This window comes from Canis aureus, chromosome 16 (assembly GCF_053574225.1).
Source record: "Canis aureus isolate CA01 chromosome 16, VMU_Caureus_v.1.0, whole genome shotgun sequence".
Classification (NCBI taxonomy): Eukaryota; Metazoa; Chordata; class Mammalia; order Carnivora; family Canidae; genus Canis; species Canis aureus.
Genome location: NC_135626.1, coordinates 37,206,970 through 37,234,624, shown reverse-complemented (window position 1 = coordinate 37,234,624; position 27,655 = coordinate 37,206,970). Strand labels below are relative to the sequence as shown.

The 27,655-nt window shown below is 38.2% G+C and overlaps 1 protein-coding gene across 3 annotated transcripts in view; it reads left to right on the top strand.

The window, feature by feature from the left end:
- NPEPPS (aminopeptidase puromycin sensitive) overlaps positions 1-25,352 on the top strand; it is a 103,993-nt gene extending 78,641 nt beyond the window's left edge. For all 3 annotated transcript variants that reach the window (XM_077852980.1, XM_077852979.1, XM_077852981.1), the window contains exons 13-23: positions 711-820; positions 3,627-3,690; positions 6,083-6,222; positions 8,882-9,016; positions 10,541-10,760; positions 15,789-15,931; positions 16,358-16,414; positions 19,739-19,846; positions 20,356-20,511; positions 20,801-20,848; positions 23,695-25,352. In XM_077852980.1, coding sequence (XP_077709106.1) covers positions 711-820; positions 3,627-3,690; positions 6,083-6,222; positions 8,882-9,016; positions 10,541-10,760; positions 15,789-15,931; positions 16,358-16,414; positions 19,739-19,846; positions 20,356-20,511; positions 20,801-20,848; positions 23,695-23,847 — 1,334 coding nt within the window. In that variant the 3' untranslated portion in view covers positions 23,848-25,352. The remainder of the gene's footprint in view (positions 1-710; positions 821-3,626; positions 3,691-6,082; positions 6,223-8,881; positions 9,017-10,540; positions 10,761-15,788; positions 15,932-16,357; positions 16,415-19,738; positions 19,847-20,355; positions 20,512-20,800; positions 20,849-23,694) is intronic.
- Positions 25,353-27,655: the final 2,303 nt, after the last annotated feature.

Below are 27,655 nucleotides of genomic sequence, written 5' to 3'. Positions count from 1 at the left end.
AGCCTAATGAACAACTCCTCTTCAAGGTGCAGACCAAAAGCCAACTCATATGAAGCCTTTTTTTTTTCTTGGATTTTTCTTTAAGGGCTTTTCCTCTGTCCATGTCCCCATTATAGTATAGATCACATCGTATTGCTCTTTTGTTTACTTGGCCACCAGTGCCATTTGACCACGTGAGTTTTACTTCAACCTCAGAATACTGAGTATTTTTTAACCTGTGTTAATTGAGTGAGTATAATGGTTTTAAGTTTGTGGATGATTGTTTAGGGGTGATCTTAAATATGTTTCTATTTGTTTCTATTTCTTCTCATTTAAACTCACCTGCTTATCTTTTGTTTATTATGGTTTGTGATTTTTCTTTTAAGTAAATCTAGGCCCAGTGTGATACTTGAACTCCTGACCCCTTGATCAAGAGTCATGTGCTCCACTGACTGAGCCAGCCAGGCACCCCTATAATTTGTGATTTTTTTAGTAAATTGGAACCATGAAGGAAATCTTAGCCTATAAGACCAAGTCCAGTTTTTGTAATAAAGTTTATTTAATGGGGAGGCAAGGGGACATTAGTTTGACCCCCTGTTTGTCTCCTGAACCTAAAGAACCGAAGAACTGGTTAGCAATATAGTGTTAGGAGTTCTATAAAATTTCTGGTTTGTTTAGGAAAATAAAAATGTAAACATTTTAGATTTTCATTGTTTGTGTTTCTCTTCTAGAGGATCTCTGGGAAAGTTTAGAAAATGCTAGTGGTAAACCTATAGCAGCAGTGATGAATACCTGGACCAAACAAATGGGATTCCCCCTCATTTATGTGGAAGCAGAACAGGTAACCTTATAAAAGTCCTCCAGTTCATCTCCTACTATATTAAATGAAATTTAGTGTTACCAAATTTGTTTTTTGTAGGTAACTTTTAATCAATCCCTTGCATTTTCTCAGTGATTTATTATCTCATACTAAATGGTTTGCCCCCCACATCCTTAAAATCATACATACTTACAGCAGAAAGCAAAATGTTGTCTACTCTTACTGTCCCCAAGGAAAACTCTGTAAACTTATTGATATAATGCTCATTTTTTAAAGTTTATTTATTTATTTAAGTAATCTCTATACCCAACGTGGGGCTTGAACTCATGACCCTGAGATCAAGAGTTGTGTGCTCTTCTGACTGAGCCAGCCAGGTACCTCTTGCTATAATTCTAAAATGAGCAAGTGGGGTTTATTCCAGGAATACAAAGTTGGGAGGTATGTATGTATGTATGAATGAATAAATAAATATCACTATATTGATTCATAATCACTACATTAACAGAATATAGGCTGAAGAACCACATAATCACTTCTATTGATGCAGAAATAGCATTTGTTAAAATTCTACACCTATTTATAATATTCTTTAAAATTAGTTGTTATTTAAAATTTTATTTTTGAGTAATCTCTACATTCAACATGGGGCTTAAACCCACAACCCTGAGACCAAGAGTCATATGCTCTAGTGACTAAGCCAACCAGGCATCCCTAAAGTTAGTTTTAATGTTGGTTGAGTGATTTTGATTAGAATTGCACTATTATTAGTTGAATTGTTACCTGAATTCAGAGAAGTAGACTTTGAAATGAGTTGTCCTTTCAATAGGACTGAGAGTTTATATGTCAACCTTCAATGTGTACCAGAAAGTTTATCTTAACTTACTTTAATTATATGAAATTGTGAAATTCCTCGCTTATATTTCTTTGCCATGGTTTTTAACCTGCATACAGAATTAATTACTCTTCATTTTTAGAGAGGAAGATTCATAGCTCTTTTTTTGGTATGTGTTTGCTATAGTGGTTCTGCATTGTTCATAAAATTAAGTATGTTTTACAAAGATTTTCTCAATATGGCATTCTAAGTTAAGTTAGTAAATTTGGTTTTTTTGTACTGTCGGAATTCTAGGTGACATTTAAACTAGTCCTTGTATAAGGTTCCCTGTGTGGAGCCTGCTTCTCTCTTTGCCTGTGTCTTTTTTTTTTTTTTTTTAAGATTTTTATTTATTTATTCATGAGAGACACAGAAGGAGAGAGAGGCAGAGACACAGGCAGAGGGAGAAGCAGGCTCCATGCAGGAAGCCCTAAGTGGAACTCGATCCCAGGTCTCCAGGATCACAACCTGGGCTGAAGGCGGTGCTAAACCGCTGAGCCACCCGGGCTGCCCTTTGCCTGTGTCTTTGCGCCTGTGTGTGTGTGTGTGTGTGTGTGTGTGTGTGTGTGTTGTGTGTGTGTCTCTCATGAAAAAAATAAAATCTTAAAAAAAAAAAAAAACTAACATCTGACTTCCTCCTAGTGTTACTGAGGCTAATTTAACTTCTCCATCAAACTGCTTTTGAGGTCTTAATTTTGGTTTTTTGTCCACAGACATACCCACACTCATCTTCCATTTCATACTAGAATAAAAAGCCTATCTAGGATTCTCAATTCCTTTAAAACTGGAAGAGCACTACAACATATAATATCTTGATTATGATTGATTTCTCATTTTATATTCCCTAAATGCAAACATTTTTTATTTATTTCTGAATCAACTTAAAAGTCACTTTTCAACTTTTTCAAGGAAATCTTTTTTTTTTTTTTTTTTAAGATTTTATTTATTCATGAGAGACACAGAAAGTTGGGGGGCAGGCAGAGACACAGGCAGAGGAAGAAGCAACTCGATCCCGGGTCTCTAGGATCATACCTTGGGCAGAAGGCAGGCGCTAAACCGCTGAGCCACCCAGGCTGCCCCTCGAGGAAATCTTTATGACACATAACTAATCAGTGATGAGGTGTTTAAGTTCATTAGCAAGTTCTTTGTGGCATCAAAATGGTTACTGCTTCTTTACTCAGATTATTTTTTTAGCTTTTCAATTCTGTCTTGTGTAGTCAGTTTATCCATAAAGGTCATGGCCTAATTTTACATTTGATTTAGGTAATGCTAAATCTGTTATGTCTTATGTTATTTAAGATATCCTAGGACATATTAACAAATGATAAGGAAAACAAATGACTATATTGTTGAAGTATTCCTTTAAGTATGTGCTTGTCTTTGTTGCTTCTGGCTTTTTAGTGTTTTGCAGCTTTTCCCCCTGCCACTTTTTTTGTGTTTCATTGCAAAACTCAGCCTTTGAAACAAGGTGTATGCCTTTTTTTATGTTTATCAGTCTTTCTCATGTTTATCAGTCACTCTGAAAATTTGATTCCTAATATCAAGTGCACATGCTAATCTAAGGTTGCTACTTTTTAGAAGTGAAAGAGTCTGAAGACATAACCTCTCTTTATAAAGATTAAAACAACTTGCTATAGCATTATTTATTAATTATTAATTTAATGTATCCTTGTGAAAATGCTATCACTTTAAAGTTCTTACCCACATATATATCCCTTCATTTCATAGAACATGGCCTGTTATTTAAAGTATTGTTATTTTGAGGCCTAAATGAAAAGCAGTGCCTTTTCTCCCATTCAGTTGTATCATCATCTTCATCACTGTTGCACTTGTGTTCTCATGAGACATTTGGCTGTATTGATTTCACCTTCTACTTTGTCGCAGAAGTGTTGCCCCCTCAAAAAAAAAAAAAAAAAAAAAAAAACTACTATTTTAGCTTTTGTTTTCCTTCTTTAGGTAGAAGATGACAGATTATTGAGGTTGTCCCAAAGGAAGTTCTGTGCCAGCGGACCATATGTTGGTAAGCAAATGGCTATAAGTAGGAGCTGATGAATGAATTTGGATACCATATGAGTAGTGTTTTAATAATTGTCCATTTTTTAATATATTTTTTTAAAGATTTTATTTATTTATTTGAGAGAGAGTGAGCAAAAGAGAGAGAGCACACGAGCAATGGTAGAGAGAGAGAGAGGAAGAAGGAGAAACAGACTTTGGTGCTGTGCAGGGAGCCCGACATGGGGCTCCATCCCAGGACCCCGGGATCATGACCTGAGCCAAAGGCAGACACTTAACTGATTGAGCCACCCAGGCACCCCCATTTTTTAATATTTTTAATAGAATTAAATAAAAATAAGGAAATGGTAATAAACTATAAATGAAATCTAGGAAATCAAAAAAGGAGATTCATGAGGTATTTGCAGTGTTTTGTCTTTGATTTTTGAAATTCCTTGTCTCTGTGTGATATTAGAAGCTATAAGGAATGAATTACGATAGGAACACCCAAGAAGTAATGTCTTTGGCCTTAATCCCGAAAAGAAGCCTTGGTGCACATTTGTGTGGGTGGCTAATTTTTCTAATTTATTTTTTTAATTCTTGGGTGTGCTAAGTAAGTAAACAAGTAAATAAATAAAGCCCAGTGATTGTTTAGCATTGTTATGTACTAACTAGTGTACTAAGCAGTATAACTAATCCTTATTACAGTCTCAGCAACCCCGTTAGGTAGATAGTATTATTTCCTTTTTACAAATGAGGGAGTTGAGGTATAGCTAGGGTCACCCATCTAATGAGCTAAAGGGTGGGAATTCACACAAAATGGTTGGATTCCATGAGTTTATACCTTTAGCCACCACTCAACTCTGGTTTTTCAAATATTTCTACAGGCCATTGCTCAGGAAATTAAAAGTATTTCTCTACACGTTCTCACCTCCTTTAAAACAATAATTCTTAATAAAGGGAATTGTATATCAGAATCACCAGTATCTTTTCATGCTCTGTCATCCAAAATATGGTACTCTGTCCTAGGGTTAAGAGGTACAGCCTTCTATCCTTAACCTTCCTTAGCATTTAGAATTACTCTTTACATATGTCTGACAATCAGATAACAGGCTTATTATCCAAAAATAAATCCCCCAGGTATCACAGTTTCTGTTTGCTGCCTCATACCAGTCTGCATGGTAGGACTGACAAGTTTGTAGTTTTTTCAAATACTTTGTGACCAGTATAGGCAGTATTAAAACCTGAAATATCCCACCGCTAGGAGGAAATTTTAATTTTTTTTTAATTTTTATTTATTTATGATAGTCACAGAGAGAGAGAGAGAGAGAGAGAGAGGCAGAGACATAGGCAGAAGGAGAAGCAGGCTCCATGCACCGGGAGCCCGACGTGGGACTCGATCCCGGGTCTCCAGGATCGCGCCCTGGGCCAAAGGCAGGCTCCAAATCGCTGCGCCACCCAGGGATCCCAGGAGGAAATTTTAATTTGTGGTTTAGCCTAATAGCATAAAGTTATATAACTTAATAAAATTGTTACATAAATGCATTGGGCAATGACTCTCTTCTGTTTGACATCTTAATTAAAAGTCTCTTTTGCTGTCTTATACCTTAAAGACAGTCTGCTTCCTGCCTTACAAAAGCTTTAACTTTTAGCTATAACTTTTTAGTGATGGAATCCATCAGCTCCAGGGAATATCATGTCTATCACAGAAATAAAATCAACCCTTCAAAAAAAAAAAAAAAATCAACCCTTCAGTGTTTCAGCAGTATGTATATCTGTTAAGGGCTGCACCTTAGAATGTTTTTGAATGCTATGTGAGAGCTTTCGCCTACTTGAAAATTCTTTTAACAGTAAAATCATTATGGCCTTATTGCTCTGTAAAGGGAAAACAACAGTTAAATTAAAATCACTATATTTGTGATACTACAACTGAATAAACTGTTTTTTCAGGCTATTGTGGTTTTGTTAATAAATTCTCTATTCTGGGGATCCCTGGGTGGCGCATTGGTTTGGCGCCTGCCTTTGGATCAAGGCGCGATCCTGGAGACCCGGGATCGAATCCCACGTCGGGCTCCCGGTGCATGGAGCCTGCTTCTCCCTCTGCCTGTGTCTCTGCCTCTCTCTCTCTCTCTCTCTCTGTGTGACTATCATAAATAAAGAAAAAATAAATAAATAAATAAATAAATAAATAAATAAATAAATAAATAAATAAATAAATAAATTCTATATTCCTTTGCACTAATATTATTCAGATGACAGAAGAATTTATGTACCGTTGAAAATTAGCTCTATACTTAATAGTTAGACTCAAGCTCAAGCTCATAGGTGGGACACCAGTCCTCTCTCTCCACCTTACCTTTTGTTTCTTCTAGTAACAAATTATTTTTCAAGTTTTTTCTTCATTTCTTCTCTTGCTTAAGGAGAAGACTGTCCCCAGTGGATGGTTCCTATCACAATCTCTACTAGCGAAGATCCTAACCATGCCAAACTGAAAATTCTGATGGACAAGCCAGAGATGAATGTGGTTTTGAAAAATGTCAAACCAGACCAGTGGGTAAAGGTAAGTCCAGAAGTGGCCTAACCGTTTTTATCTGATCTAAATTAATTGATTTCTCTCACTCCCTTTATGTGCTTTATGGTTGGCTCTAAATTCTGCTTTTGTTTAGACCACGACTTGCAAAGACAAAAACATTACTAAACTTTCCCGTGTGAAATTTAGGGCCAGTTTTCAAATAATATGGTTTAGATATCTTCCCTTGTGTCAGGTAAGGGAGTGGTAGATAAGCAGGTATTAAAGGGTAGGATCAAAGGGGAAAAAAATAGTAGATTATGTGTAAAGTCACATTAATCAAAAGATGTGTAGTCTTGCAACTTCAAACTGCACTATCATTGTTTGTAATGAGGTGTTAACTTTGATGATGTTTTGTCATTATATATGCACAGCTATAATCAAGTGAGAGCAGACATATAATAATAAGTTTGTGTCACTGAAATGTGAAATTCCTATAACTGGTATTGAGAAAACATTTCACAAAAAATAACAGATGGTAAAGAGGATTTTTCATTATTCTGTACTCTGTACCATTCATAATGAAAGTATCTCCTACACTTTTCTCCCAGTTATAGGTTCCTGAGAGGAATTATATATTGTCTCAGACATACGTGCTCATGAATAAATAAAATCTTATTTAAAAAAAAAAAAAAGAGGGCAGCCCGGGTGGCTCAGTGGTTTAGCGCTGCCTTTGGCCCAGAGTCTGATCCTGGAGACCCGGGGTCGAGTCCCACGTCAGGCTCCCTGCGTGGACCCTGCTTCTCTCTCTGCCTGTGTCTCTACCTCTCTGTCTCTCATGAATAAATAAATAAAATATTTTTAATAAATAATATATATATATAAACAGTAAAATAATTATATCTTATACTATTATTTTACCTTTATTTTATTTTTTTTAAAGATTTATTTATTTATTTATTCATTCAGAGAGAGCGAGAGAGAGGCAGAGACACAGGCAGAGGGAGAAGCAGGCCCCATGCAGGAAGCCCAATGCGGGACTCGATCCCGGGTCTCCAGGATCACACCCAGGCTGCAGGCGGCACTAAACTGCTGCGCCACCGGAGCTGCCCTTACCTTTATTTTTTTTATTAAGACATCCTTTTTTTTTTTTAAGAGATTTTTTTTATTTATTCATGAGAGACAGAGAGACAGAGACAGAGACAGAGATGCAGAGGGAGAAGCAGGCTCCATGCAGGGAGCCTGATGTGGGACTCCATCCTGGGGCCCCAAGATCACGCCCTGGGCTGAAGGCAGGAGCTAAACCGCTGAGCCACCCAGGGATGCCCTTATTTTATCTTTAAAGCATTTTGTATATAAATATCAAAAATAGGGACACCTGGGTGGCTCAGCAGTTGAGTGTCTTCCTTTGGCTCAGGGCGTGGTCCCAGAGGGGAGCCTGCTTCTCCCTCTGCCTATGTCTCTGCCTCTCTCTCTGTGTCTCTCATAAATAAATAAAATGTTTTATATATATATTATATATATGCATATATATATGGACATATATTGTTGGTAAATAAATAGCCTATAGAGAATAATGACAGTCCATGATTACTTCATTCCACAAATCACAGGAAATTACCTTTTAAATCCATATAATTCCTTAAAATCTAGGACCTGAGGAGCACCTGGGTGGCTCAGTCGTTAAGTGTCTGCCTTTGGCTCAGACCCTGGGATCCTGGGATTGAGCCCCATGTCGGGGCTACCTGCTTAGCAGGGAGTCTGCTTCTCCCTCTGCCCCTCCCCCTGCTTGTGCTCTTGCTCTTGTCCTCTCTCTCAAATAAATAAAATCTTTAAAAAATAATAAAGAATAGGGGGATCCCTGGGTGGCTCAGTGGTTTGGCTTCGGCCCAGGGCATGATCCTGGAGTCCCGGGATCGACTCCCGTGTCAGGCTCCATGCAGGAGCTTCTCCCTCTGCCTGTGTCTCTGGCTCTCGCTCTCTCTCTGTGTCTCTCCTGAATAAATAAACAAAATCTTAAAATAATAATAATAAAGAATAAAAATTAAAAATCTAGGACCTGAGCATTGTTATTCTGTTGAGACTCTGACCTGAATAGGTGAATGTTTGTAAAGGCTTAGTCTTCCTCATAGATTCTACTGTCTCCACGTGCTCTTACATACAGTAAATATTTTCTGTAAACTTAAAACTGTCCACTTTGAGTAGAAATAGAAACTGGCCCATGTGACTCTTCCTCCCTATGTTCCTCCTCCTGTCTGTCTCTCTGGCTCCCACTATGACAAATTTCTGCTTTCCTCTGCCTGTTTTCATCTTTACAATGATTTCTTTTTTCTTTCTTTTCCTTCCTTCCACCTTCCTTCCTTCCTCCTTCCTTCCTTCTTTCCTTCCTTCCTTCCTTCCTTCCTTAGAGAGAGAGCACACTCTCTCTTAGAGGGTGGGGGGAGAGGGAAAGAAAATCTTAGGAACACTCCAAGCTCAGTTTGGAGCCTTATATGGGGCTTAATCTCACAACTCTGAGATCATGACCTGAGCCGAAATCAAGAGCTAGATACTTAACCAACTGAGCCACCCAGGCTAAAGATTGCTTTAAAAATACAAAGGCAACGATTTTATTAATAATGCCCTTTGGGAAAAAAAAAAAAAAAAAAAAAAAAAAAAAAAAAAAAACAAAAAAAAAAAAAAAAATAATGCCCTTTGGGTATCTTTTCAGTTAAACCTGGGAACAGTTGGGTTTTATCGGACCCAGTACAGCTCAGCCATGCTGGAAAGTTTATTACCAGGCATTCGTGACCTTTCTCTGCCCCCTGTGGATCGACTTGGATTACAGAATGACCTCTTCTCCTTGGTGAGCCTCTCTCAAGTAGTATGATGGATTTTGTTGATTAAAGGATTTTGTTTTTCCTGGAGTGTCTGACTGAAACATAATTAGAAGAATATGGTTCTTCCTGAAGGTTGAATGCCTTTTGGGACTAGAGCAAATGACTAATTATTAATTAACACGACAAGATTGAACCTTAATATAATTTACCAGAAACAAATCCCATCTCACTACTCCTAAGCCAGGTTTTGCAACTAAAACCATCCTTTGTAAGGCAAAAATTCTTTTCAATAGAAATAGATATGAACCTTGAAGAAATTTCCTACTAATGTGGTTTTTTAAATAATTCAAAGTGATTTATATTTTTCTAAAATAGTGATTATACTTTGCTGGAAATGTTTAGAATTTTTTAGTATTCCATTGCTACTCAAATAATAATAACCCATTAGCTTTAAAATTATATTTATATTTGCCTTTGTTCCAGAGAGGATTTAAATCAGCAATAAATAGTAGTATCTTTATGACTCCAACTTAGGTTAGATCATTTCCAGATGTCTTTGTGATAAAATTGTCAGATTCCTCTTAGTGTTCCTTTAAATTGGACTTGAAACTTTCCCTCCCCTCTGCAGTAACTGGTTTTGGATTCCTCCTTTGTATAAACACAGATTAGCATTGATGCACAAAACCTCACATCTGCTGATCTCATTGCTGAGAGAGACCTGTCCCAGGAGAGTGGTGTGTTTGTGCAGTTGGCTGCTGTAACAGAAGTTCTTTTTCCTAGCTCTATTAGTTAATTCTGAAAGGACTCTGAATTTGTAGTGCCTTCCAGTTTGCCTTCTTTTAGAAATGAGTAAAGGACAGGCTGAAGTTGACACAGTTTGCAGGTCCAGTTTTGAAAGAGCCTCTGTCAAAAACCAAAGCCCTAACTATGTTTGCATCTTTTCTGAAAGTATAAGGATTTTAAAAATAAAAGGCCCCAGAAACTGGATAGAAATAGGAAGCTATTTTTTTTTCTTTTCTTTCTCTTTACTTTTCTTTTATTTCTTTTCTTTTCTCTTTCTTCCTTTCTTCCTTCCTTCCTTCCTTTCTCTCTCTCTCTCTTTCTTTTCTTTTCTTTTCTTTCTTTCTTTCTTTCTTTCTTTCTTTCTTTCTTTCTTTCTTTCTTTCTTTCTTTCTTTTTCTTCTTTCTTCTTTCTCATTGAAGTATAGTTGACACACAATGTTACATTAGTTTCCAGGTGTACAGCATAGTGATTCCACAAGTCTGTACATCATGCTGTGCTCACAAGTATAGCTACCATCTGTCACCAAACAAACTGTACTTTTTTACGTGCCTCTTTTATAAATAGGGAAAAAGTAAATAAGGAATGTTGTCGTGATAGGATTTTTATTCTAATAATTTTCCTGAATTTATATAGTTTCATTTCCTTTAAATGAAAGAGATGAGTAACTAGCAGTAGATAATGCTGAAAATGCATGCTTGTGGTTTTGTTTTGTTTTGTTTTGTTTTTGTTTGAAGACTAGATTAATTTATGTTTTTTCCTATCCCAGGCTCGAGCTGGAATCATTAGCACTGTAGAGGTTCTAAAAGTCATGGAGGCTTTTGTGAATGAGCCCAATTATACTGTATGGAGCGACCTGAGCTGTAACCTGGGGATTCTCTCAACTCTCTTGTCCCACACAGACTTCTATGAGGAAATCCAGGAGTTTGTGAAAGATGTCTTTTCACCTATAGGGGAGAGACTGGGCTGGGACCCCAAACCCGGAGAAGGTAATGGATGTACTGAATGGGGAAAGAATTGTTGAGAAATTGGTCCTTTTTAACTCAGTTGTGGTTAAGAGTATCAGTAGCATCTTTGTATCTGCTGGATGTTACTAAATATTTAGCTCGCTAGAATTTAAATCTTAGGGCTTTTAAGTTTACTGGTAAAGTTACATGGGTCACAACATTGAAACAGTTGTGGTTATGTATATTCACTGCTAAATATGATTTATAAGCAACAAAAAAATGGTGGAAAAAATCTTGTACTCACTTCCAAAGGCCCATCTATAATTAAGAAAAGCTAAAGGGAATTTTGGCTTATTTTATTTATTATTACCATAAATACCAGGCACCTTATATGTACAACTTGTAAAGATACTGAGAGACAGTACCTGAACTAAGGAAGTTATTTCCTTTCTACATGTGTTCTTTCCTCTGATTACTTCTGTAATCATATATTTACTCTTTTGCTGTCATATAAATGTTAGGAATGGTGATCTTAAGGCTTTATATATAATTATTTTCTACCATCTGCAAATAACTAAAGATGGTATTTCCTCCTGAGCATTTTTTTTTTAATTTATTTATTTATGATAGTCACAGAGAGAGAGAGAGGCAGAGACACAGGCAGAGGGAGAAGCAGGCTCCATGCACTGAGAGCCCGATGTGGGATTCGATCCCGGGTCTCCAGGATCGAGCCCTGGGCCAAAGGCAGGCGCCAAACCGCTGCGCCACCCAGGGATCCCCCTCCTGAGCATTCTTGATCTAGGAGAAAGTCTTTGCAATAAGAAAAACAGAAACAGGGCAGCCCCTGTGGTGCAGCGGTTTAGCGCCGCCTGCAGCCCCGGGTGTGATCCTGGAGACCCGGTATCGAGTCCCACATCGGGCTTCCTGCATGGAGCCTGCTTCTCCCTCTGCCTGTGTCTCTGTCTCTCTCTTCGTTCTCTCTCTGAATGAATAAGTAAATAAATCTTAAAAAAAAAAAAGAAACCAAAATGCTTTTAAAAAAAAAAAAAGAAACAATTACCTAGAGCTCTATGTTTTCCCTTCATTGATTCAACAAATATTTATGCATCTAATAAATACCAGGTACTATTCTGGGACCTAGTGGTACAGCAGTGAAGAAAGCATTGCCCTGTGTGGCTTACATTCTAGTGGGAGACACAGCAAACTATTAAATATATGATATTTTAGGTGGCAACAGGCATCATGAAGAAAAATGTAGTTAGGTAAGGTAGGCAAAGAGGAGTAGGCCTGTAGCTCATCAAGAGTGGTCAGGGCAGGGGATCCCTGGGTGGCTCAGCGGTTTAGCCCCTGCCTTCAGCCCAGGGTGTGATCCTGGAGTTCCAGGATCGGGTCCCACATCAGGCTCCCTGCATGGAGCCTGCTTCTCCCTCTGCCTGTGTCTCTACCTTTCTCCCTCTCTCTCTCTCTGTGTTTCTCATGAATAAATAAATAAAATCTTTAAAAAAAAAAAAAAAAGAGTGGTCAGGGCAGCAGTCACTTGTGATGAGGTGATATATGAGCATAAACAGAGACTTGAGAGAGAGAGAGAGCTGTAAGGCTACCTAAAGGGAAATGGTCCAGACAGACAGCAGCCAGTGCAAAAGAATGCTTGGGTTGTTCAAGGAATAACAACTAGCTAGTTAGGTCAGGACAGAGTAAGTGAGGGAGACAGGGAGTGGGAAGCAGTTCAGCTCCTGTAGGACCTATGGGACCTAGTACAACATTTTGGATTTTCATAGTTACTGGTGTGAGAAACAAATTTGAGAGTTAAGCAGAAGAACATGACTGGATGTACTCAGCTGTGTGAAAACCAAACTGCAGTGGGGAGACAAGAAGAGCAGAGAGACAAGTTACAAAGCTGTTTCAGTAATCCAATTGAGGCACTAATTGTGGCTTGCAACTAGGTGATAAATTTAGCGTGTGTTTTGAAGGTAGAATTGAACTATTGAGTGGTGGGACTGAGTGTGGTGGAGTAAGAGGAGCCACCACATTCTGGCCTGAAGACTGGAGGAGTGAATTTGTCATATACAGGAATGGGGAAGACTGCCATAGAAGCAGGCTGGGGGGCAGAGGAAGTCAGGAGTTGGGTTATAGACATGTGAAATTTGAGGTCCTTTTAGACATCCAGGTGAAGAGTATCATGCCTAGAGGTCTAGGCTGAATAAATCCTGCTAATGTGTAGATGGTATTTGCAGCCATGAGACTGAATGAGATCACATAGGGTCTGAATGCAGGTGGAGAGAAGAAAGGTCTGAGGACTAGGTCCTAGACTAGACTAGGATTTGGAGATTGGATGGAAGAGGAAGGATCAGCAGGGAACACTGACTGACCAGTGAGGTGGAGAGTCAGGAGGGAGAAGATGTCCCCAATGTCTTAAGAAGCAATGCAGCAGGAGTTATTCACCATGACAGATGCTGCTCTGAGTCAGGCAAGATGAAGGAGAATTGATGATTACATTGGCTGATTTTGTGGAGTGGTGAAGAACAGTTGTGAGTCTCCAGACTGTAGGGGGAACAAGTTTTTAAAGGAGTTTTGCTGAAAAGGGGACAGTCTGGAGAGAGAGGGGTCAGTGGAGGCTTTTTTTTTTTTTTTTTTAAATAAAGTGAAAAGGCCTTTTTTTTTTTCTTTTTTAGATTTATTTTATTTATTTGAGAGAGAGAGAGAGTACAGAGGGAGAGTGAGAGGGAGGAGCAGACCCTGCTAAGCAGAGAACTTGATGTGGACCCTAAGATCATGACCCGAGCCAAAGGCAGACAGATGTTTAACTGACTGAGCCATCCAGGCACCTGAAGTGGGAGATTTTATAACATGTTTTTGTGCTGATGACAGTGATGGAGTAGTAATAGAAAAATTCGTGATATGAAAGAGGGGAGAGTAATTGTTAGAGCAATGGCCAAGTGACCAAGAGGAGTCAGGAGTTGGCTGTAGACAGGAGCACAGATCCCTAGAAACAAGACAGGAGGGGATATGTGGAGACAGATACAGGCAAACACTGGATGTTGTACTTCTTTTTATGGTGATAATACTTAAAATTTGGGGGCTCAAAAAAACCCTTTATTAAATAGGGAGAATATCTTTAGTTTTCTAGTTTTATAGATGGAAAAATCAAACAGCAAAATAACAAAACATTGCCTTGCATCACATAGCAAGTCAGTACCCGAGCCAGAATTATAATTTGGTTCTCCACTAATGTCCTATTGTGTTATCTATTGATTTCCTGTGGTTTTCTTAAACTTTTACTGAGTTATGATTTAAGTGTAGCAAAATGCACAATTCAAATGTTACAGTTTAGCAACTTTTGACAAATGCATACACCAAAGGAGGTTGCCTCAGGGCCCCTTCCCAGTCAGTCCCTGCCACTCAGGAACCCCCGACCCATCCCCTGCAGGCAAAGACTGTTCTGCCTTCTTTCACCCTAGATTAATATTACCTTTTCTAGAGCTTTATATAAATGGAATCCTGATAGATATATTTTTTCTTACATTTAGCTTCCCTTGATCAATTTAATGTGCTTGAGATACATCCAGGTGTTCATTCCTTTTTACTGCATAGTGGTATTCATTGTATGAATATACCGTGACTCATCTGTCCATTTTGGTATTGCAATCCATCATTTCTTGTTTACTTTTTTTTTTTAGATATAATCAATAGATCATAAAATGGACCTTTTAAAAGTATATAACTCAGTCTTTTTTGGTTTGTTCACAAGGTTGCACAACCATCACCACCGTCTAATTCCAGCACAATTTCTTTAGCCTCAAAAGAAACTACATACCCATTGGTAGTCACTCCCCATTCCCTGGCAGCCTCCCTCCATCCCTGGCAACCACTAATCTGCTTTCTATCTCTATGGATTTACCTACTCTGGGCATTTCATATCAGTGGACTCCTACCCCATGTAGCTTTTTGTGTCTCAGTTTTTCACTTAGCAGAATGTTTCCAAGGTTCATCCATGTTGCAATGTGTATCAGTACTGTATTTCTTTTTACCTGAATAATATTCTCTGGTATGGATATGCCACATTTTGTGTATTCATCACTTGATGGATGTTTGGATGGTTTCTACTTTTTGATAATTGTGAATACTGCTATGAACATATGTATACAAGTTTTTGTGTGGACATAGTGCTTTCATTTCTCTTGGGTATATACCTAAGAGCAGAATCGCTGGATCATACGGTAACTCTATTATTAACCTCTTTAGGAATTGCCAGGTTGTTTTTCAAAGGGGCCCAACATTTTACATTTCCACCAGCAATGTATGAGGGTTCTAATTTCTCCACATCTTTGACAATGCTTGTTGTTGTCTGCCTTTTTCAGTCATCTAGTGGTTATGAAGTGGCATCTCATTGTGGCTTTGATTTGCGTTTCCCTAATGACCAATCCTGAACATGTCTTTGTGTGCTTATTGTGTATTTATGCATCTTTGGAGTAAATAGATCCATCAGAGGTTGATTTTTAAAATCTGAGATCTCAATTTATTATACATAGCATACTAGTTCTGTATGTATTCTCTGAATCTTGGGTCAAAACTGCATGATCTAAACCTGTTTCTTTCACATATAATCCTTAGCAGTGTAATTACCTGGATGTAGTGAACATTTGACAAATTCAGGTAGTTGGCAATTATAGACAAAGTCAGCAAATTTATTTGCTTATCTAGTCTGTTTAGCACTTCACTCTTATGACTTGAATAATGTAAATCAGGTGATCTCTCAAGTACTAAGGTAATTGATTGTGTTTGTTCAAGATGGTAGACATGGGGCATCCTGGGTGGCTCAGCGGTTTGGCGCCGCCTTCGGCCTGGGGTGTGATCCTGGAGGCCCAGAGTCAAGTCCCACGTCAGGTTCCTTGCATGGAGCCTGCTTCTTCCTCTGCCTGTGCCTGTGCCTCTCTGTGTCTCTCATGATTAAATAAATCTTTTTCAAAAAAATGGTAGACATGGTATAACACAATTATAAAATAGCCAGGTGGTATATTTGTGAAAACAGGATTTTTAAGCAGTTTCGTGTCTCTTTTACTTCTTGATCAGGTCATCTAGATGCACTCCTGAGGGGCTTGGTTCTGGGCAAACTAGGAAAAGCAGGACATAAGGCAACGTTAGAAGAAGCCCGTCGTCGGTTTAAGGACCACGTAGAAGGGAAACAGATTCTCTCCGCTGACCTGAGGAGTCCTGTAGGTTTTCATGATAAATAACCTTGATTTCTAAGTGACTGCATCATTCTATGTATAGTGTGAAATGTATTTAATGGTAACCAAAAATGACCTAAGTATACTGACCCACAAATCTTGTCTGACTCTGATTTAATATCTGCTGTTTAAGTTTGTAGCCAGCTTCTCATTTGTTTAAAGTTTTTCAGACCACACTCTGGTGCTGAAAGGTGATCATCAGTGCACATTTCCCTGAGAGAGGTGATGTGTGCTGCTGTTACTTACTACATGCCATCTACCTTTCTGGTTTTCAATGTGGGCTCTAAGCTCTTTGCCACAATTTGTATGTAATATCCACACATAGCTTTCTGTCTGTTCTTTACATTAGACTATTTGAAACAAGATACATTTCATCAGATGCCTTCTTTTCGTTCATGTATTCTCTTGTAGGTCTATCTGACCGTTTTGAAGCATGGTGATGGCACTACCTTAGACATTATGCTAAAGGTGAGTAAATTTGGAAAGGGCTCCCATTTTCTCCTATTGAACTTGGATTGACACAGAGATTATGAGCTTTAGGTGGTTAAAATGCTGAGCAAAAGAAATACATGCGGATATGCATATTGCAGACAGGCAAATACTAAGAAACTATGGGAGGGGCACCTGGGTGGCTCAGTCAGTTAAACATCTGACTCTTGATTTTTGGCTCCGGTCATGATTCCAGGGTTGTTAGATGGAGCCCTGTGTTGGGCTCTATGCTCAGCAAGAGTCTGCTTAGGATTCTCTCTCTCTCTCTCTCTCTCTCTCTCTCTCAAAAAGAAAAGAAACTATGGGAGAAATATAAAATGTCTGTTCATACATACTATATCAATACGATGCCAAAAGTTACCTAATATTTTCACTTTCATAAGTTTATGCATCTTAAATCTAAAAACTGAAGTGTTCATTTTGATTAACACATTCTTAAAATGTTTCCCTTCAGTGTAAACTTACTAGGGTTCTTCCCATTTTAAAGAAAAGGTTTGTGTCTGTACTTAGAAAGGGGATAAATGATCAGGCGTCTCAAGGGTTTGAGCTTTGCCAGTGCCTTTTATGAATGGACAAGAAATTAATTGACCTGCTTGCATTGGCTCTGTAGTTTTCCCAGTGTGGTCAGCATATAATTAAACTGTAGGACAGCCCAGGTGGCTCAGTGGTTTAGCGCCGCCTTCAGCCCAGGGCAAGATCCTGGAGACCTGGGATCAAGTCCCACGTCAGGCTCCCTGCATGGAGCCTGCTTCTCCCTCTGCCTGTGTCTCTGCCTCTCTCTATCTCATGAATAAATAGAATAAATAGATAAAAGCTTTAAAAATCTAAAAAAAATATTTTAAAATTTTTAAAAAATAAATAAAAGAAAAAAAATTAAAAAAAAAACTGTAGTACTGGGTCACCTGGGTGGCACCGTCAGTTAAGCGGCTGCCTTCAGCTCAGGTCTGATCCCAGGGTACTGGAATCAAGTCCCACGTTGGGCTCCCTGCTCATTAAGGAGTCTGCTTTTCCCTCTGCCCCTCCTCCTGACTCATGCATGCTCCCTCACTCTCTCTCTCTCAAATAAAAATCTTAAATTAATTAATTAATTAATTAATTAATTAATTAATTAATAATCATCTCTGATACTAATGCTATGGAACAAGTGCTGTCTCCAGTCCCCCTGCCCATGTAGTTACCAATCTAAGAAATCACTTGACTATTCTAGTTGCATCAGAGATGAAGGGAGCTGAATCTATTACCATCAACTAAAATTTGCAAAATGTGCCTAGATACCTAAATTATCTGTCAAACCTATAAAGCCCATTCATTTAAAGACGTGTGTTTAAGGGGGAACAAACAGAACAAAAATGGGATAGGATGTTCTTTACTTTCATCTTTAATGGATTAAGAACACTTTTCTGGGGTGCCTGGGTTGTTCAGTTGGTTAAGCATCTGCCTTTGGCTCAGGTCATGGTCCCAGGGTCCCAGGATCAAGTCCCGTGCCCCTTCCCCCTGCTACTGATCTCTCCCGCTGGCTCTCTCATTATCTCTCTCTCTCAAATAAATAAAATCTTTAAAAGAAAAAAAAAAGGATACTTTTCTAATCTCAAGTGGATCAGAATTGCAAATCTAATTTCTAATTTTTTAGTTTTAAACATATTTAAATGATTAGAATATTTTGAAAAATAAAAAACTTTAAGAAACTCAAAATGTACCTCTTTAACTACTGATGTACAAGATTTTCCTTTCTAATAATATAAAAATTATACTTTGGTTTTACCTTTCAATTAAATGACATTGAAGTCCCTTCTCATTCTTAATATTCTATGAACCTATGCAATGTAAATTATTCATATGAAATCAGTATTTGTGGGTTTTGTCTTTTCCATCAAACTATGGAACAAAGTAGGGGTTCTGGAATTCTCGTGACAAATAACCTTGACATTTTCATGTCCTGGCATACATTAAAGAACTTACACTAGTATGTATATTTAATAAGTGTTTGCATCTATTTAACACAAGTGAGTTGGCTTTACTAATTCTGCTTTACTATAGGAAGAGCTCTAATGAAGGCCAAATTAGATTTCTTCAAGGAACCAGTTGATGGGAGATGAGGAGGATTGTTTTCTATCGGTAATTTAGGAATAATGAGGCAGGATAAAAAAAAAATAATAACCTGTATTTCAAAGTGTATTTGGAACATAGTGTTATGGTGCCATCTAGTGGACTAGTGTAACAGGTTCTCCTCAGGGAAAACCATGCTTCCTGAAAGCCAGAGTTCAGACCTTGAATATTGGAGCTGGAAAGGACCTTAGAAGTTATCTGTCCACCCCATTCATTTTACAGATGGGGAAACGGAGATCTGGAGAGGTTAAGGACTTATTCAAGATCACACAGCTAGTTAGAGGCAAAACTGGGACTAGAAAACCCAAGTCTCCTGATTTCCTATTCATTTTACTTCACTGCTTCTCAAAAGAGTCCAAAGGAAATAAGAGGAAACTGGGACCTGTGATGGGGTCTACAGACACTGGTCAGTTTAAAATCTTCAGTGGGACAAAAGGTCGAGAGTCTATAGATTAAGTTGTCTTAGAAAGGTATCTCATATTTCCTTCTAATTCTAATTTTTAAATGTATAATGTTTTGCTTCTGATGATTAAAAAAAAGACTTGATATATTCATTACGGAAGATTTAGAGACTAGAAAAGTAGAAAGAAAATAAAACTTACCTGTAATTTAAAAATTTTTTAAAGGTCACAAAACAGCAGATATAAGATGATCTTATTTCCAATTTGGTAATGTACCTCTCATAATAATTTAGTTTTTTCTTTATGCTTCTCTGTTTTCCTCATTTTCTGCATTTGGCATGTGCTGATTTAAAAATGTGATGCTACAGAATCCCACTTGATCAGATGGGATTAATGAATCCCACTGAATGAATTAATATTAACATTTATTTTTTACTATTAGAAATTAAGTTGATGACCTTCAGTGATATTAGTGATGATTAGTTTGTTCATCTAACATAGAACATTAGGCAGACATCATACCCGTCAGATCTTGATGTTAAACTGCTCAGAACTGATGACAAGCCATTCACATCACTTACATTTAGTGACGTACTGTAATGGCATATGACAACTATAGTGCCTGCCTGAACATCTTGAATAGTTATTGTATTTTGTTAATTTCATACTCTGCAGTCACAGCCAGTGAGAACATAGAGCAAAAGTATCACCTTATTGAGGGAAAAGCTCACATAAGCATTTGCATAACTTCTAGGGGAGAGTTAACTGTGTCTCTATCCTTATTTTTTCACTGTAGCTCCACAAACAAGCAGATATGCAAGAAGAGAAAAACCGAATTGAAAGAGTCCTTGGGGCTACTCTTTCACCTGAATTGATTCAGAAAGTCCTCACATTTGCACTTTCAGTAAGTCACAATGAAAACTTCTTATGGAGGGTGTTGTAACCCACTGATCTGTGGCAACTGTCTTTGATTCAGTGTCTTCTTGATCTGCTTTAACCTTAAACTAAGGCTTCCTCTTCATCTGGGGAAAATGAAATGGGCTTCTGTTCTTCTGTTACTGACCTATCTCCCTCTAATGTTAAGAATCAGAATACTTGGAAGCAGAAATAAACTGGAAAGGCTATTTATCCCTGTAACTACTTTGTCTCTTCCTTTCTTTACCCAGTAGGAACCCAAGCAAGTATCTATTGAGCAGCCTGTTTATACTTCTCTCAGTGCTTCATTCTCAATTTGGCTGATCTTTAGGTGAAACATCAGCCTCTTTGCTGGAAGCTTCTGGTGCTAGTCATTCCTAAAACAGAGAATGAGGGTCTTCAGTGTAATTGCTTGGGTACCTCAAACGCATCTGCTCTTTCTTGTATCAGAAGATGTTTTGAATACAAGTAGACTTTTAGTTCTCTTTCTGTTTTTAGGAAGAGGTACGTCCACAGGACACTGTATCGGTAATTGGTGGAGTAGCTGGAGGCAGCAAGCATGGAAGGAAGGCTGCTTGGAAATTTATAAAAGACAACTGGGAAGAACTTTATAATCGATACCAGGGAGGATTCTTAATATCCAGACTAATAAAGGTATGTGAAGATTTTTATTTTGAATAGCTGGTTTATCATGGATGTTATTTAGAGACATCCATGATTCACTAGGCTTATAGATTACATTCTTTGCTGTTTGAGAGTTTCTTTTTTTTTTTTTAAAGGTTTCTTTAAATAGTTATTAGCTTTATTAATGGGCTTATCCATCACCCATCCTGCATCCTCTAGAATATTCTAAAGTTGGGAGAGAATAGAATGATTCATTTTTAGAGTAAATGGAATTTAATTCCTAGCCTCTTGCATTTACTATACACCGTTGTTTTTTCAGCTATCAGTTGAGGGATTTGCAGTTGATAAAATGGCTGGAGAAGTTAAGGTAAGCAAAGTGCTGTTTACTTTTTATTTTTCAAGCTAGTAAGTAAAAACACTAATGAACCAAATTGTAATCATACAGTGTTGGGCTAATGTTGTATTAATCCTTGTTTTTGCTTGGAAAAAGACAGATAGGGTTGTGTCTTTAATGCTTGAAGAATATGGGTTTGGAATCATCTTTGAGGGCATCAAAATATGGTTGAAAGAACGTGGACCTTGGAATCAGTTGATATGAATAGGATTCTGTGCCCTACCCTATGTTAACTATGTGACTTCAAGCAAGTTTTTAACCTCTGTGAGCTCCCTGTGTCTTCTCATCCATAAAATGAGATGATAATAAAATTGTTATTTAAAGTAACTAACATAGTGGGACTGGAACAGAATAGTAGGTCCTTGATAATGGTTCTTGTTTCCTTTCTAATAACCTTCATAGGTCTGTCATATGCACAGGGAGACCAGGTGCTATGTAGGGACTCTTAGCCTTTACAAAGGATAATAATTATGTAATGAAGTTCAGCATTTGAGGAACAAATCTACACTGATTAGGAACATCTTAACTTTAAGCCTTCCATTGCATTTAATTGGGAAGTACTTTTGAAGTGTCACTTTCGCCTTCACCTTCTTGGAGGCAATGGGGTTATGAGGTGTGAATTCGGAAGTTCTGAGAGCTATAATGTTACTTCATTCACTCTGCAAACCATTGCTAGGAATAAGATTTTAAGATTTCAGATCTTGGGATGCCTGGGTGGCTCAGCGGTTGAGTGTCTGCCTTCGGCCCAGGGCGTGATCCTGGAGTCCCAGGATCCAGTCCCACGTTGGGCTCCCTGCATGGAGCCTGCTTCTTCCTCTGCCTATGTCTCTGCCTCTCTCTCATTCTCTCTCTTTAAAAAAAAAAAGATTTCAGATCTTGAGAAAACAGTGAAAGACTTGATCTCTGCCTTCATTTAGTTTACATCGTATATTATGCAAACAGTTCCTTTATCGTAAAGGATATACATACTCTGAAGGAGAAGTATATATATTGGATTTGGATGGAAAGGGCAGTGAGTGGCCAAGCTGAGGCTGGTTAGATAGGTAGAGGCCAGACTATGGAGGGCCTAGTAATCCATATTAAAACTTTCCTAATATGGGACACCTGGGTGGCTCAGTGGTTGAGCATCTACCTTTGGCTTGGGGAATGATCCTGGGGTCCTGGGATTGAGTCCTGCATCAGGTTGTCCGAGGGGAGCCTGCTTCTCCCTCTGCCTGTGTCTCTGCCTCTCTGTCTCTGATGAATAAATAAATAAAATCTTAAAAAAAAAAAACTTTCCTAATAGTGGAAAGCCCTTGAATTACTTATAAACAGTGAGGAGTTAATGTGATATATATGATAAAAATTTCAGTCTGGCTGCAGTGTGGAATGGGGAAGGGAAGATGTTGATGCTAACTCTTCAAGCAAGAATGATAAAGTAGCTTGAGGGAAATGGAGTAATGAAATCCAGGGGCTTGATTTTGTTAATCTTTAATTCAACAAATATTTACTCTGTGTTGTGAACATACCTGGCAGAGGAAGAAGAAAGAGTCGAGGATAATTCCCTAATTCCCAGGTTTCTTATTATGTAAATAGTAGTGCTATTTGTTGAGATGGAATGAGGGGAAGTCCTGTATCTTACTCAGGCTCTAAGGAGCCTTGGAGCAGGAGCCATTGTCATCTTTGTGAATAAAATAAGGTTATTGATTTCTAAAAGTTACAGACTTAATTAATCTGATGAATTAGTCATTCTCACTTTTACACCTGTGATGACTAGTTCAAAGTAAAGACCCCCCATCCTTTTGCTGGTTGGTGTTTAAAAGCTGCTTTGTTTTCATTTTTTTAGATTTTATTTATTTCAGAGAGAGAGTGAGACAGTGTATAGGAGGAGGGGCAAAGGGAGAAAATAGAATCTCAAGCTCACTCCCCACTGAGCATGGAACCCAACTCAGGACTTGATCCCAGAATCCCAAGATTGTGACTTGAGCCTAAATCAAGAGTCAGACACTTAACCAACTGAGCCACCCAGGTGTCCCAAGAGTTGCTTTGTTTACTGTGAAATGTAGTATACTTCATTAGAAAATAGTTTTATTGTATGAAAAATGTGAGTCTCTGGAGCAGCAATCAGACCTTTCTAGTTTTATCATCCTTCACAAATTAATCTCTATTAGAAGCAGCCTGAATGTGTTTTGAGTCTTTAAGGACTCTGCCTACCAACTATTATGTTAACAGTTTGTGTAGGTTTCTCTTAAATCTTCTGGAGTAAATATTTTCTCATAAATGAGAAAACGGAGCAGTTAATTTACTCAAAGTCATAGGATAATACATGATTGAGCCTAGATTTGAGTCCCAAGCCTAATTCCAAAACCTACACTAACTACTAATGATGAATCAATCTAAAAGAAAGGCGATAGATTCTATCTCTTTATTAACTTTTGGTTCTATTTTAAGCATATATTTGGAGAAGAATTCCTGTATTCAGGTCCAAGGAGCTGCTTGTTTTCTTTTAGCCTTGGAATGGCAGTGGTATATTTTCATGATTGAAACTTTTTTTTTTTTTTTATGATAGTCACAGAGAGAGAGAGAGAGAGAGAGAGGCAGAGACATAGGCAGAGGGAGAAGCAGGCTCCATGCACCGGGAGCCTGACGTGGGATTTGATCCTGGGTCTCCAGGATCGTGCCCTGGGCCAAAGGCAGGCGCCAAACCGCTGCGCCACCCAGGGATCCCTGATTGAAGCTTTTGAATCCCTTACAGATGAGTGTTTTTTCATGACCTGTGATATTATTACATTCTTACTATTGCTAGTAATGATCCTGCATTCTGGGCTGTTTTATAACAGGCTTTCTTCGAGAGTCATCCGGCTCCCTCAGCTGAACGCACCATCCAGCAGTGTTGTGAAAATATCCTGCTGAATGCTGCTTGGCTAAAGCGAGATGCTGAGAGCATTCACCAGTACCTCCTTCAGCGAAAGGCCTCACCACCTACAGCGTGAGCCCTTAGGCGCCACCACTGCGGTTCTGCTGCTTGGCTGTGGGGGGGGATAAGGTGGGGCTACCGAACAGCTGATTCACATGCCGAGAATTTGGAGTCTTCTTTCAAACCAGTGGGGGTTGGACAATGAATGTAGTTAACTGGTTCCTGCTCACACTCCAGAATTAAATTCTATTGAAAAAAGGAAAATCAGCAATTCAGCAAAAAAATAAAAATACAAATAAAAAATAAAAAATGTAAATATGATAGTAATAAAATAGAGCATAACGAAACTGTGAAACTTCCCAAAGCCTTGTCAGTGGTTAAAAGTATTTAACACTCTCCTGTTCATGACAGATGTTCTGTTTTTATAACCTACCAAAAGGAAACTAGAGGCTTCTGGGTGAAGAAGATTTTTTTGTGAAGTGGGTTCTGCAAGCAGCCTGCAAGCCAAGGGTAGTGTCCATTGCTGGGAATGGTTAAACATGAAAGGCTGATAGCTGGTATAACATAGAGTCTGTGCATAAATCCAAGTGTTTTGGTTTTGGTTTTGGGGTTTTTTTTTTTCCCCCCTGGGGATTTTTGTTCTGTTTTGTTTAGTCCTTTTTTTTTTTTTTTTTTTTTTTTTTTTTGGCATGGGGACTGATCAGGAAGATGTATTTTCCTGCATAACTCAATCTGAACCAAGGATCGTAATTCTCCATGCCTTCCCTTCTGTGTGATACCCACCCCTGGCCAAAAAAAGAAGAAAAAAATGTTAAAAAAACAAACCAAACCTATCCTGGTCTGGGTTTTTTCCTCCTCTTAGTTCCACCCCCAACCTCCACCCCCGGTGTCCTTCTTAGAGATAAAGAAATAATAAGGAAACATCTTTTATAGCCACATTAAATAAGAGAAACTGATATACATTATTTTTTCTTTCTTTTTTAAGATAACTTTTAAGAACCCTGAGATGCAGATAGGTGAGACATAGAAACAAAAGGGTTTTCAGCCAGGCTGTCCTGAAGGAATTATTCTGCTTTTTAAAAAAAAATAAAAAATAAAAAAAGGTCTTAGTCGTCCGACAGGCCAATGGTTAAACCTCTTCGTGACAGTATCAACACTGGTTTCTCCTGCTTCATCGTGGACATGTGAGAAGCCAGTGGCAACCACTGCAGGGCCATGTATTAGTGGTGACTGGATAGAGCAGCAAAGACCACAGCCTGTGTGTGCCACTCTTTGCTTTAACAGAGTATCCTACTAACAAGCCTGGCCTACCTGATCCAGTGAGTTTTAACTCTACACCTCATTGCTTTCCTCTGCCCGACCTTTTTTTCCTTTTCTTTCTTTTTCCTCTTCTTTTTATTTTTCTTTTTAAAAATATTTGTTTTGTGTTATTAACAGGTATTTCATATTTGGTGTGGCTTAACTGTATTTCAGAAGGTCATCAGATTGTGAGACTGCTTCCTTGAAACATTTTTGTGCTATTGTTTTAAAAAAAATAATAATTAAAAAACAGTTGGCGTTAATAAAAATGTCAATGTGAAATTGATGTCCTGATTTCTTTTATTCTCTTTAATAAGAAACTATAAATTTTTCTTCCATTTACTAGAATTATAAGAAATTTTACCACCAGGATTTTTTTGAGTCTTAAGAAAATCCAGTTTCTGAATTCCTTAATGATTAATACCTAAACAGAAAAATCCTAAGATTCCTTCTAAATTCATTCTGGATGCTCAGAAATCTCTTAGAGATCCTTAGAGTCAGGATTCAGGAGTTAACTTGAGACTTACCAGTACTCATTTTTGAGGCTTTCCTGTCCAGGGACCACTCTCAGCACTGGTGGACGCCATCTAGGCATGAGCAAAGGAGGGACACCAGAAAGATGGAGGGGGGAAAAATCTGCTTTATTAAAGAACTCAAAAGGTACCTGGCTGGATTGTGTGACTTTTGATCTCTGGGTCCTGTGTTCAAGCTCCATGTTTGTGTGGATCTTTCTTAAAATAAAAAACATTAAAAAAAAAAAAACTCACAAGTTTATAATTAGAAGTTCTAGAAAGAAGGTATTTCAGTTTCAGCATCCATGCAAGTTTTGTGTTTAATAGTGTTCTAGAAGGAATTCTAGAAAGAAGGTATTTCAGTTTCAGCATCCATGCAAGTTTTGTGTTTAGTAGTTTGAATTATGCTGGGGCAGAGGTTGTGCAGGAGATCTTCAATGTCCCCTTCAGAGCTGCTCTCCATTCTGTTCTGTGCCCCAGAAGCAGTTGGCCCATATGGACTGCATTAACTGCTCCTTTGTCCTCTGACTTCATGGGTTGTGTTGATTCAATTAGTAATACCTTCAAGCTCAAAAGGCACATTCTCCAGGTTTTGTCATCGTCAGGTGACATCGCCAGAAAACACTGGTTTTCTGTGTCCTTCTACCAAAGACCACATCGACCACATCTCCCATTAAGCAGCCCTCTTGAGCTTCTAGCTCCTTCACTTTGCCTCTTCAAATCTAGGGATGGAGAGGACTATTCCCTTACTAGCTCTGGATTACTCCATTATTCCTTGTTCCCTCCCTCCCACCCCGAACTCTGTCCATGTTTTTGTACATAGTCCCTTTATCAAACCTTCCTCAAGTTACCCAATTCGAATGTGTTCTGTCTTTTCTACAGATGTCTTGACTGATTCTGGCGCTGGAGTCTGATGAGTTGGGTCTCTGAAGGTCTTAATTCAACCTTTTTGGTGTCAGATGTTTTAATTTATTGTTTGTTCCAAATAGCTCCCTACCAGGTAATACTCTCATTTTACAGATGAGACAGCAGGCTCAAAAAATTTAGGTGAAGTTCTACAACAAATAACTTAGAACCAGTGGTCAGCCCAAGCTCACTGGCCCTGAAACTTGTGTTCTTCTTGCCAATTACCATGTCTCCACAATTAGAAGATCATACAGTCAGACTGGGTCCAGGCAACAGTTTTAAAGATATTGAATGATTTTCCTTTAACCCTAAAGCTTGGTTAAAATTTTTAGTAGAAATCTGAAAGTTGGAAAGAAAGACAAATGTGGGGTACCTGGCTGGTTCAGTCAGTAGAGCATGTGATTCTTGATCTCTGGGTCATGAGTTCAAGCTCTGCATAGAACCTACCTAAAATTTATTTTCAAGAAAAAAAAAAAAAAGATGGATGTGTTGATATTTCCTATAGAAAATTTTATATTATTTTGTATTAATGGGAAGCAGTAAAGCTTTTCAGAATACTATGCAGTGGATGAATTCTTAGACTTACAGTTTCTAAGAATGGGTTTCAGGAAGCAAGGAGCCCCTGGAAATTAATTGTAAAGAATGTATCTCTGTAGTGTGCCATTTAAGGGGCATGAGAGTTCTGTAGCTTTAAATAATTCTTTCAATTCTTTTACCCAAACAGGCCCTAGAATATAATCAGAAAGATTTGGAGCCACATTTGTAGGGTTAGTGATTATTTTTCCTAGCAGGGCAGAAATTAAAAAACAAGCTTTTGGTAATCTATTTTTAGCACTAAACCTACACTTAGAGATAGCCTCATTTTTGACTGGATAATAAATCTCTCACTACATACTGGCTTTAGGCCTCAGAGTTGTTTAATTTTTTAAAAGAGTGTCTTCTCTTTTGTGATAATACAAAAACTTACCCAAGATGGACTGTGCCTTCTTATACCACCCTTGGTGGACACGGACTGGTCAAGGTGTTTGGTTTCAAGCACAAGTATGAGATAGGAGACCCTGATGTTAATAAAACATTAGGCCAAGCAACTGTTTTCCCTCAGAAACCAAATCAGAGGACTGGTTTTTCCACCAGTACGTATGATGGCAAATGTGATAGATGGCAGGG